The sequence below is a fragment of the Manduca sexta genome, chromosome 14, assembly GCF_014839805.1.
Source record: "Manduca sexta isolate Smith_Timp_Sample1 chromosome 14, JHU_Msex_v1.0, whole genome shotgun sequence".
In the NCBI taxonomy this organism is placed as follows: Eukaryota; Metazoa; Arthropoda; class Insecta; order Lepidoptera; family Sphingidae; genus Manduca; species Manduca sexta.
Window position 1 is genome coordinate 8695607 of NC_051128.1, and position 13258 is coordinate 8708864.

Consider the following 13258-nt stretch of genomic DNA (forward strand, 5'->3'; position numbering starts at 1 on the left):
GTTGGTCGTTAGGGCAAGTGGTTTAGTTTAAAAGAGTTACTATACTATAGCTTTAACAAAACAATAAACTATCATGATTTTAAAATAGGTAGTGAGGCTAACACCGGTATTTTCAAATTACTAATTTCATATCTGAATTCATACGCCATTCCATGTAATCCAGGCCTTTTTGCTGGTACGGCACAAAAATGGCAACACTGACCGTTGGTTTGTTTTGAAAATTGGTTTGAAATGAGATTTAAAAAATAATAACGACTGTCTTAGCATCGTAGCCAGAATAATAGTTTAAATAATCCAATTTGTGAGGCCTTTTACAGTATTATCACATGAAAGAAGAAAAATTGTGCATTATTTTACAAAATGAGTCACTTTGAATTTTCAATACCCTTGCAAAAGGACGAATTATTGGAATCTCACGCTGGACAGTATCATGTCGAAGATGTAGTACAACCGCGTTTGTTATTGTCTAAATTACAAGGTTTGTAGATGCAATTCTATTATATAAATAAGTACCTAAAATAGATTCAATATCAATTTCAACAATAAATCAAAAAGTTGGATGTTTTAAACTTTTTTAAGGAGTAAGGCCATGGGTTCGCTTTTAGGTTCTACAGCCAAATTTTATGAAATAAATTTATAAAGATATTCCCTGTTAGACTACATATTACCTACGACAATAATAAGAATTGTCTGCTTAGAATGTTAAGCGCCCCGGGAATATCAATTACCTACAGTTGTGGGGATATATTTTTTTTAAGTAAAATGCTTCTTAAATTGTAGATGCTGCTCGCGCGTTCAACTCTGAAGGTGTTGAGTACATTTTGGAGCATTTTGACACTTATTTTTCTATCATTGTACATGGAAACAAATTGGAATGGAATATTATAAACAAAGGTAGGTCATTTTTAATATTGCAAATTAGTTTTTTCACTATGAAAGAAATCACATAAAACTGTACAAAATTTGCTACTTATTTTCAGGATTTGACCATGTCATGAGGGCTGCCAAAAATCTTTGCAACCACCTCGAACTGATACTTCAAGATAAGGAAATTGACAATGATGTAAGGATCAAAAATGTGAATATATTAAAAATGATAATGTATTTATTCACTCAAATAATGAAGGCAAAGGATATTAAATTAACTGCAGAAGTAAGTTTTCCTGTTTTTTTTTCATTAATGTTATAACAATATAATTAATAATAATAATAATTTAATAATAATTTAACTTTATTGCAACAAACTTTATTGCAACAAAAAGAACACAGAAATAATAACATTACGAAGTACATAAACAGTAATTGGCATATCTGAGTTTAAGCATTTCAATTATTGTCAGGGGTCCCCAAACTAGGCTATGCCTGTATCTTGGGATACCTATAATGAGAGTCAAAAACTCATGAGTAGCCGATAATGCAAATTACAGACAAATTAAAACAGTTATTCTAAAAAAATTATAATAATAATAAACAAACTAAAATCTACAAACTCTTTTATATAACAAAGAAGAAAGAATAAAAAAATAAGTATCTCTATACAAACTTGGCAAACGTAGGTACTTGGGTAATTATACAAATTCGAAATTTAAATGAAAAGAATGCATGAAGTTTCAAATAAGAAAGATACAAAAAAAATAAATAATAATAACATAATAATAATAACTTTCATTGGTATTTAAATGCCATGCCAGCCATGGTTGCCAAAGAAAAGAAATAACCAAAGGGAAACAAAAAATTTTTTTAGATAAAATGAGATCAATTTATATAAATTAAGTAAGTAAGTGAGTGGTGCCATAATTAGTGAAAGATACTATATATCTTCTTTGTTATGAATCCATTTACTTTAAAAACTTGTTAAGTTTGTAAATTTATTGACACCACAGCAATCAACAAAATTGACCCTAGGCAAAAAAGGGAAGAAGACAACAGATGATGAAGATATATCAGGATGGTCAGAGTCTGAAAAGCAGGCAGCATTGGTAGCATTGCATATGATTGCACTACAACCACTCCACAAGTTGTGGGACCCTCCCCTGGCAGAAGATAATTTTGTGTCGTAAGTTTATTATGATAGAAATATCTTTAAAACACCTTTATTTAGCTGTGTCTACATGACTGATAAATATTTTTAAAATTGTTATGAGTGCAAAACAATATTTTAGGGATGTTATTTTAAAATTTACTAGTTTTTAGTGAATAACTTGAATATAATGAATTGAAAACATTTTAGCATGATAGCAGATCCATGTTACAAAGCACTTGAAGAACAAATAATAAAGAACAAGACAGTCAGAGAAACTGTGTTTCAAGTGTTGGGAGTTTTGATAAAAAAGTACAACCATGGGACTGCCTGTGTCATAAAACTAGTACAGGTAATAATTTAATTAAAAAACAACTACAACTAATATATTTTTTTAAGTCAACAAATTATGTATGTTTTTATTAATTAAATTATTATAATATAAAACACCGTAATGAAATCTGAAAATATGGTTTTATTACAATAATGATGAAAAACAAGTGTTATAGAAAAATTTTGCTTTAGTTATGAGTATTGAATGTTTATATAATGTACTTTGTTTTTGTTATGTTTTGTTTATAGATACTTCAAATGACAGAACATGCTGTATCACCAATATGTGCCGGAGTGGTCCAACTCACCAAAGACTTTGGACTTGGAACGTTTGGCCCACAAATGGTAATTAAAAAGAGAGAGCTTCATTTAAGTATTGCCGTTCTTATAATTTTCTTAAGTAAACATTACTTAGGTTGTACTGCTCCGAAAAAGTTTCTGATTGCAACCTCTTCGTACTTACCAGTTGAACCTCAAAGAACGGTCCCGCATTAAAATTTCAGATAATTGGAGTTATATGTGCTGTTATATGTACTTTGAAATATGCCGTATAGTAAGCCTCTGCAGTCCCAAAATCGTGGCCTATTCACAAATCGGCCACTAAGTTTATGATCATATTTAAGCATTCTGTTCACATATGTTTGAGATATATAAATCTGTCCAGTCTTATCGCTTACAAATCGTGCGGGCAACTTGCTCGTTTCGTCATAAATTTTTAAACAATATTTTTATGGTAGACTAGCTTTTGCTTGCAGCTCTACTTGCGTGATACTGTTTTTTCGTGATAAAGATCACACTATATATTTTCCTAGGATAAGAATTAAACTTTATAAAAATTGGTTCAGTGGTTCAACTGTAAACTAATTAGGTGCTATTAAACAATAGGAACTATCATTTTCCAATTGCCTTATAATGCAGGTGCGCGAGATTGCCGAAGCATTAGCATCTACAGATGAAGAAAATGCAGTTGCTGGTGCTGAACAAGGTGCTGCCAGAAATTGTGGTGCATTTCTACTTGAACTTACCAAAGAATTGCCTAAAGAAATGACAGGGGCTATAGCTACCCTTCAGTCTTACTTGGAAAGTGATGAGGTAAGCTTGCTTTTTCTTTAAATCTGTACTTATAATGCTGAATAGTTGGTTTGAGTGTGCTAATCTCAGGAACTGGTTCGAATTAGAAAAAGTATTTTTATGTTGGATAGCCCAATTTTTGAGGCTATATAACAACGCTATAGCCTATTAGCGTTATTATATAGCCTCTACGCTATATAACATTATGCTACGACCAATAGGAGCAGAGCGTCAATGTTGTAAAAATGGGCAAAATTTATTGCTTAATATATAAAGGGAATGCCGAATGGCGAAGCCGCGAGCAAAAGCTAGTACATAATATAGAGGCACATTCCTCTCCAGTCACTTGGGATGTTTACAATCCAGTTACTAAAGAAGTATTGCGAGTACTTGATAGATTTCATTTCATTTGGCAATATGGTTAACAAATAACACGCACACCAAATATCTATTGGCGGAAATGGTTTTGGCGACATCGGTTTTGGCGACATCGACATATATTTCATTTTTATCCCATTATTGCTTACTCTAAGAGAGTTCAATGAAATATTTTATTACAGTCGTACACTCTACGCATCAGTGTGCTCGGAATGATGTGTGAAGTATTGAGTGTAGAGCTTAGCGGAGAAGGATTGTCGGATGAGCAACGCGCAAAACGAGATGATTTCTTGGACGACTTGTACGAGCACATACATGATCTTTCTGCTTATGTGCGGCAAAAGGTATTATGATTAAATCATTGGAAAACCATAATGAAGTGAACATTAAAATCAGAATAAATAAAAATATATTCCATTGTAGAGGTAATGATAACGGTAGAAAGAAAAAAATAAAAATACATAAAATAAAACCTTCATTACGAAGGCCTTGCTATGGAGTCTGGCATGATAAGAAAAAAAATTATGTGACAAATTAAAAACTGATAATAATATCCTGGTACAAATATACATTTTCAGGTCCTTCAGTTTTGGTGCAGACTGCAACGTGATAACTGCGTGCCAGTAACACGACAACGCGTAGTGCTAGAACGTGCTATCGGCCGCTTGAAAGATAAAGCGGCGCTCGTCAGAAAAGCTGCCATACAACTGCTGAAGGTATTAAATTTCTATATTACTAGATAACGTAAGCAACAATGATGTGGCGTTAATTGTAAAATGTCTAAAGTCTTCGAAACTTCGGGAAAAACATTTTAATATAAAATAACGCCATAAAATCCGTAAAAATATTTTTATTTCAATAGCAACATTTTCAAAAACCAACACTTTTGTAACAGTATCAGTCTGGAGTCTGAAATTTGTGTCTGATATGGCGTTAGACCCTATCGCAATATAAAATGCACAGCCATAATGCAAAGCGGGTGCCCTAGTTGTTACTCTACTCACGGGCGTATCTAGAGACATTTTTCAAGGGATGGAAGGACCAGTATCTTAGACTAAAATTATAAAATGACTTTTGTGAATTTGCAGTATTAATAATTTGGTTGTTTCCAAAATTTACAGTAGTAAGCTGCCTCAAAATCTTGGGAGAGGTTCCCAGAAATTTGAGGCGCCCTTCTCTCACTTCCCCCTCGGGCATATTTATTTAAGGCTTGATGTGTGTTCATATGTTTTTTTAACATTAAATGTTATATATAGGTATTCCTTGAAACTAATCCATTCTCTGCTCAACTCAAACTGGAAATATTAGAAGAGCAGTTGGCAACTGAGCAGAGGATACTGAGTGATATACAGAAGAAACTTAATACTGAACCAGATCCGGCACTGATAAAAAAATGGGAAAAAATAGAAGTTGATGTTATTGATACGATAAAGAAAAATTTAGATGTGCTCACGCAAGACGAACCAGAGCTCTCACAGGCCTCCTTAGAGAATTTGTATGAAGCCATAAGGAAACACCTGCAGGAGAAAAATTACTACAAAGCATACTTGATTGTGAAACATACAGAAAGACAGTATCCAGATGCTAAGTTGCTTAGATGCGACATGGAAAAGACTGATCAGGTTTTTATCATTTTAAATAATGTCTGTGGAATTGCTAATTTCTATTATAAATTATGTTGCGTATTTTTTATAAATATTTTTATTTCAGATAGACTACTTTGTTGCGCTCCTTCGGAATGTTTACATAATGCCAGATAGAAGAAAGTCAATAACATTGACACAACAGTGCGAGAATGAACTAGCTTTATACAAAAGGCTTGAAGAAAAAGAGAGTATAGTAGCCTTCCTACAAGAATCGGTTCATTTTAGTAGAATGATAGCTGAGGCTATACCAGTGATAAACTCCCTTCTCATGTCGAAGCAAGCAGGCGATGTCAACGAAGCGATAGATTTTTTCACCACTGCACATCACTTCAACATTGAATCCGCAAAGATTGGCGTTGCCAATATGTTGCTGCTCATATGGTCGCCTGATCAAGTAATTTATCATCAATTTATTGTGATTAATGAATGTAAAAGTATAATGCGTATTTTTGCAACATGTATGTCAATGTCATCTCTTTCAATTGATTGCAGATTTTAGCGAAGATAATTATTATTAAATACTAGCTTTTGCCCGCGGCTCCGCCCGCGTTATAAAGTTTTTCAGGCTAAAGTTTTCTGTTATAAAAGTAATAGTTTCCCGGGAGCGTATGTTCTTCCCAGGGTCTCAAACTGTCTCCATACCAAATTTCATCTTAATACGTTGGGTAGTTTTTGAGTTTAACACGTTTAGGCAGACAGATGCAGCGGGTGACTTTGTTTTATAATATATTTTTAGGACTTTTTAAGAAGAACAATCCCGTCATACATCATACTTGCATAACTTTAACCGTTTACGCATCGCACGCAATGGAAGCTCTCAAAACTAATTATTTTTCCCCGTTTTTGCAACATGTTTCATTACTACTCCGCTCCTATTGGTCATAGCGTGATGATATAAGCCTATAGCACTCCAGGAACAAAGGGCTATCTAACACAAAGAGATTTTTTCAGTTCAAACCGGTAGTTCTTGAGATTAGCCATTACTGCTCCGCTCCTATTGGTCATAGCGTGATGATATATAACTTAGAGCACTCCACAAACAAAGGGCTATTCAACACAAAAATATTTTTTCAGTTCAAATCGGTAGTTCCTGAGATTAGCCATTACTGCTCCGCTCCTATTAGGTATAGCGTGATGATATATAGCCTATAGCACTCCACAAACAAAGGGCTATCCAACACAAAAAGAAGTTTTCAGTTTGGACCGGTAGTTCCTGAGATTAGCTATTACTGCTCCGCTCCTATTGGGTATAGCGTGATGATATATAGCCTATAGCAATCCACGAACAAAGGGCTATCCAACGCAAAAAGAATTTTTCAGTTTGGACCGGTAGTTCCTGAGATTAGCCATTACTGCTCCGCTCCTATTGGGTATAGCGTGATGATATATAGCCTATAGCACTCCACGAACAAAGGGCTATCCAACGCAAAAAGAATTTTTCAGATTGGACTGGTAGTTCCTGAGATTAGCGCGTTCAAACAAACAAACAAACAAACAAACAAACTCTTCAGCTTTATATAATAGTATAGATAAATATATACTGAAATCTGCAGGATAAACGCGAGGCGGTGGAACGCGCGTACCGCGAGATGTACCTGGAGTCGGAGGGTCGGACGGAGGCGCGGGCGGAGCGCGCCCGCGCCGTAAGCACCGCGCGCCGCCTGTGCACGCTGCTCGCCGCGCTCGACGTCGGCGGCGCGCTCGCGCTCGCGCACCTCTGCGACAAGTGGCTCGCCAAGGGCGACATCACGCCCGCACTCATACAGGTAATAGCAACTCATCATGCCGATAAGGTATGCTGAAGTTTCATTTTGTGCATTATTTTATATTTAACAAGTGGAGTGGACGCATATTGGACAATATACCTCCATCTCTTTCTTTTGCACGCTTTGTAATTGTTGATAACTTCACATGCTTATATTTTGAGTCTATTCTATTTTTTCGCAGTTACCTCTTCTAGTTTCTACTGAATTTCAAAATTTCAACAATCTATCAATTTATTATTGTATTTAAACTTATATGACGTAATTTTTTTTATAAAATTGCAGACCAAAAATGAGTCAAATATTCTTTAAACAATTATAAGATTACTAGCTTTTGCCCGCGGCTCCGCCCGCGTTATAAAGTTTTTCAGGCTAGTTTTTCGTTATGAAAGTAGTAGTTTCCCGGGACCCTATGTTCTTCCCGGGGTCTCAAACTGTCTCCATACCAAATTTCATCTTAATACGTTGGGCAGTTTTTGAGTTCAACACGTTCAGGCAGACAGATGCAGCGGGGGACTTTGTTTTATATTTTTTAGAACTTTTTAAGAGGAACAATCCCGTCATACATCATTGTTGCATAACTTTAACCGTTTACGCAGCGCACGCAACGGAAGCTCTCAAAACTAATAAATTGTCCCCGTTTTTGCAACATGTTTCATTACTGCTCCGCTCCTATTGGTTATAGCGTGATGATATATAACTAAGAGCACTCCACAAACAAAGGGCTATTCAACACAAAAAGAATTTTTCAGTTCGAATCGGTAGTTCCTGAGATTAGCCATTACTGCTCCGCTCCTATTGGGTATAGCGTGATGATATATAGCCTATAGCACTCCACGAACAAAGGGCTATCCAACGCAAAAATATTTTTTCAGTTTGGACCAGTATTTCCTGAGATTAGCCATTACTGCTCCGCTCCTATTAGGTATAGCGTGATGATATATAGCCTATAGCACTCCACGAACAAAGGGCTATCCAACGCAAAAATATTTTTTCTGTTTGGACCGGAAGTTCCTGAGATTAGCCATTACTGCTCCGCTCCTATTAGGTATAGCGTGATGATATATAGCCTATAGTACTCCACGAACAAAGGGCTATCCAACGCAAAAAGATTTTTTCAGTTTGGACCGGTAGTTCCTGAGATCAGCCATTACCGCTCCGCTCCTATTGGGTATAGCGTGATGATATATAGCCTATAGCACTCCACGAACAAAGGGCTATCCAACGCAAAAAGATTTTTTCAGTTTGGACCGGTAGTTCCTGAGATTAGCGCGTTCAAACAAACAAACAAACAAACAAACAAACAAACTCTTCAGCTTTATATAATAGTATAGATTTTAAAACTAAAACCTGCCCCTACAAAATATTATATTGTTTGCAGGTTTTTTGGGAAATGTTCCTGAAAAGAATCGACGGGACTACCGATGAGGACAGCCACGCCGCATTATCGCTTCTTGTTATGATTAGTGAAGCAAAACCAACTGTAGCGCTGGCAAATCTTGAAGTGATTCAGACGCACGGGCTCACTGGTGACTATCACACGAGGACGTTGTGTGCGCGACTGTTGCTTACGTTATCCAAAAAGAACCAACGATACCCAGCCAATCATTCCTTGTTCGATACAATCTTTGAGAGTTTAATGGAGGCTTATTCTAAATTGAACAAATTCTCGTCATTTGCCTCAAACGCAATCGATACTATTTACGCCATTTGCGATACTCCAGAAGTTATTAGTTCAAAACTCTTGGCTGAGATGTATAAGAAAATAGAAGAGAACATGGTAAAAGAGAACGACGAGGAGACCAGTATGCCGACTGAGTTGTTAATACGTTTCGTGTTTGTGCTAGGCCATATTGCTTTGCAGCAACTCATATATCTCGATATAAGCGTGTATAGTGAGCTTCGGAGACGGAACCAGGTAAGGCACGACTAAGCTGTTTCTTATTAATAGTTGTATTATTATCTTTTTTAGCTTGCCGTAATTTACAGTTTAAAAATATTCGTGCGATAAAACATTCTAGTATTTTTTATTTTAGGTGCGTGAGGATAGAAAAACTGATGAGAAACGCAAGAAAAAGGCAGGTACATTCGCGACACCCGGACGGCGTGCAGGCGGACGCGTGGACGACCTGCGCCGCGCCACGCTCATGAACGTCAGCAACGCCAGCGCCTCCTCGCGGCAGCAGCGCTCCGCCAGCGTCACCTCTAACAAAGGACCATCTGTAAACAGCTAAATATCTATTTCTACATATAAAACCAATAAGTCTACCATATTTATCTGCTTTATTCTATCTTCTTAATCTATATAATATAATCTTCTTAATCTAAAGCTTGCGTGGACCATTTTCTATTTACTATTTAGTTCATCTTATGTAAGACAGAATTGTTCATACATTTTTAAATGAAATTATTTTCTGCAAGGCAAACACTACAATGACTGAGGAGGAGGCGGGTCTGGAGGGCGCCGTGGCAGATGACGCGGACGCGGAGTATGTACGCAGCGTGTGCGAGAGGGATATCGTAGGCCCTGGGACGGCGCTGTCACGATACATCCCGCTGCTGCGCTGGCTGCTCGCCAACCCGACCTGCGGCGGCGCTACGCTGCAGGCCGCAGCAGCACTTACCTTCACCAGGTCATATACATTCTATTAAATACACTAACAAAGTATACTGTACAGTTGGCTCTCGTGGAGCTTTGCTGATTCACATTTTTATTCAAATTAAGGGACATTAAAATTAATTAGACAAAATGTCCAAAAATTATTTATTGTTTACCTACTTTGGTTAAGGTTATAGCTTAAGGTCCATTTTTCATACATTTTGTTTCGTCGTCGTCGTATTAAATTTTAAAGGCCGAAATATCCATGCATATTAATTATTTTTACGTTTTTCTTTCAACTGCGAGAACTAATCACTAACTAGACGTGAATTTTAATTCTTTACTTGCCAATACTTGTTTAGTTACCCAGATTAAAGGTGAAACAAAATGTATGAAAAATGTACCTTAAGCTATAACCTTAATGTAGTCTTATTTTCGTGTTTTTTTTTCTTACAGATTTATGTTAGTTTCAAGTGCGGTGTGCGAAGACGGTTTGCAATTAATGGTTACAGTGCTTAAGAGATCTAAAAATGTGTCTCTGAGAACTAACTTAACTATAGCATTTGCTGATCTTACTCTCAGGTTTCCAAACCTTACACAACCATGGACTCATCACATTTATCACATGTAAGTTTTTTCACTAAATATCCTCAAGGGTAAAAAGAAAATGAAAATTAAGTGTTAACAATAAATATTATTTGGTAGGATATCTTGAGAAACCTAACATCGCTATAATGTTACCTAACCAGAGTTCTTCTGACGAAGACGTATATGTGGACGTTGCTGTAGGTGAAAGTTTTTAAGAAAATTGTATTATTGATTTTAGATTATCTGACGATGAATTAGAAGTACGACAGTGTGCGGTCAAGATGCTTTCGTTCCTCGTGCTGCACGAGATGGTGCGCGTCAAAGGGCAGATCGCTGACATGGCTTTATGCTGCGCGGATAAGGACCCCAAGGTCGCATCTATGACAAAATTGTTCTTCAAACAATTGTCGCAGAAGGGCAATGCGCTTTACAATGTGATGCCGGACATCATATCGCGACTCAGCGACCCTGATCTAAACGTACCAGAGGACCATTATCGAGTTATAATGCAGTGAGTATAAATGTATATGTATTAAAAAAAAATATATATATTTTTTTCTTTTTACGTAACTAATCGTTTTTTTTTAGATACATTACATCTCTAATTCAAAAAGATCGTCAAATGGAAGCGTTAGTTGAAAAACTATGTCAAAGATTTAAACTGTCTACTGAGGAGCGACAATGGCGAGATTTGGCGTACTGCCTTTCTTTGTTTACTTATAATGAGAGGTCATTACGGAAACTTATAGAAAATCTGGACTGCTATAAAGATAAACTACATAGTCAAGGTGTCATGAATTCATTCAATACTCTCATGAGTAATACATCCAAAATGGCAAAGAATGAAATTAAGGTACTTTAAATTTTATCATTAAAAATTACCAAATTCAGTTTTAACGAAATATAAGTAACAGATTATAATTATTATGTTAAATAGTAATTTTTTTTTTCGATAATTTTAATGAAATTAAGCACCACTTTTTAGACTCTCGTTACGGAATTGGGCGAGAAAATAGAAGAGTGTTTTGCAGTAAAAGATGGCGAGGAAGGTAATGGGGACACTGAAATGGGCAGTGAAGGCGAAGGACTACGAACAGATAATGCTCCACGAGCTACGCCTCGACGAAAACCTGCGCCGAGACGCAACAGACGTCGCTCCTCCAGCAGCCCTGACGAGGTAATGGACTTGACCAATTTGCTAGGCATGACCCAAAACTAAGTTCAGCTTTAATCATTTACCGCCTCCATCAAAGAATCTGAAGTGTGTACCGTTAACACAACGCGAGTTTAAATAAGTGCCACTTGACAGTTAATTTAACTTTTGTTTTTTAGAATGAATCACCAAACACTGTAGCTACACCTTCAACAAGAAAGTCTAGTCGGAAAGCGGCAACCAGATTCAATAAGGCCAATACGAACATGTCGGATGAATCAGGTAATGAAATGCATAGGAAATTAATATTAGCTCTTTTATAATATTGTATATGGACTACGTTTTAACTTTTACACCACAACAACAGCGCCACTTATAGAGTCTAAAACCATATCTTTCAATCAGGAACCAACAAAATCACAATATTTTTATCAAATCGGTTAGACGGTTTCTCAGATTAGCGCGGACCTTACGAGCGTCACTTACTGTAAGTTAGTTGTACTATACTTTGAGCCCCGTCACAGTTGTCATTGAAATCCCGCCTATAAAGTTAAGTACTTTATCGATGCAATGTACGCAAAAAACAACACCTCTATTGGTGCAACAAGCAAACGCTTTTTTCGATCTATCTCAAAATGGACCAATCAGAACAAAGGTTTTCTGGACATGCTAACAAATGGGTTGTTTTGATTGGTTCTTTTTCACAATTGAATTAAAGTGTGATTTTGGGATCGTTAATTAAAAACGACTGTAAGCACACAATAGATTGAATAGGAATATGTATTTGCTTTAAAAACAGTTAACATAAATTACGACTTGTTAATTTCTACGAAATATTATTATTTGGGTACTTGATACCAAACATATTTTTAATCGATAAAAATTGGTCTCAACTCAAGATACGTTCCTTTGACAATGATAGTGGTCATCCTAAATTGTACGAAGTATAAGCCTATAACATTCGAGCAAGTGCAAGTACAATTAGTTGACTAAGTTTTATCGCAGTCGTAAAAACAGTAGGTATGACAATTGATGAAATACGAATAAATATTTTTTTAAAACCACATAGGTAATATTGAGCAACAAACATAATCAAATTAGTTAAGCTGAGTTTGAGTTTAAGTGTGACTAACGTAAAGCAATTGATAAATAGATACTGTAGATTGCGGCAATCTCATATTTTCTTTTTTCCTTATTTTCAGATGATGATGATTTTCAGAAAAAAGATGGGGATGTTTTCAAAAAGCCTACTGCCAGAAAGACGTCTCGCAGAAGAAAGCAAATTACCTAATAAAATAATTCTTATTTATTTTCATTGTATTATAATTGTTAGAATTTTAGTTTTGTTATAATTTTGAATCTCATCTTATGCCAGGTGTGATTAATTATAATGTTAAAAAAACAAGTGTACACTGTAAGTACTTTGGTAACTAAAAGCAATAAATATAACGGCAGGTAAAGCATTTATTTCAAATTAATATTTATGCCTTACAGATCAATGATACCCGTGGTATCATTGGAGTAAAATGCAAGTTGTAATAATTAAAATATCATAAAAACGTAACTCTGACTTGCCTGCATACAACTGCATATAATTTAATTTTCGCCACCAGTAAAATACATTTTATACCAATAAATTACTACAAATTTTGTTGTTTGGTTTGAGAGACCATGGCGATCGCAGATGGCATCAACAAAATAATAATA

At 35.8% G+C, this 13258-nt stretch overlaps 1 protein-coding gene across 1 annotated transcript; it reads left to right on the forward strand.

Moving 5' to 3' along the window:
* The first annotated feature begins 183 nt into the window (after positions 1–183).
* Positions 184–13018, forward strand: LOC115445229 (condensin complex subunit 1). Its single transcript, XM_030171442.2, has 21 exons — positions 184–478; positions 781–894; positions 981–1153; positions 1884–2056; positions 2231–2372; positions 2603–2698; positions 3272–3445; positions 3985–4146; positions 4381–4518; positions 5059–5424; positions 5513–5842; positions 7002–7214; positions 8593–9129; positions 9248–9433; positions 9633–9844; positions 10267–10437; positions 10637–10909; positions 10987–11251; positions 11384–11575; positions 11731–11833; positions 12754–13018. Exons 1-21 carry the CDS (start codon positions 361–363, stop codon positions 12840–12842), a joined length of 4227 nt encoding a protein of 1408 aa, XP_030027302.1. The 5' UTR covers positions 184–360; the 3' UTR covers positions 12843–13018.
* The last annotated feature ends 240 nt before the right edge of the window (positions 13019–13258 follow it).

Coding starts and splice junctions, on each gene's coding strand:
- LOC115445229 (XM_030171442.2), top strand. CDS start 361: ATGAGTCACTTTGAATTTTCAATACCCTTGCAAAAGGACGAATTATTG. Junction 4,519..5,058: donor CTGCCATACAACTGCTGAAG/GTATTAAATTTC, acceptor TGTTATATATAG/GTATTCCTTGAAACTAATCC. Junction 10,438..10,636: donor ACTCATCACATTTATCACAT/GTAAGTTTTTTC, acceptor TATTGATTTTAG/ATTATCTGACGATGAATTAG.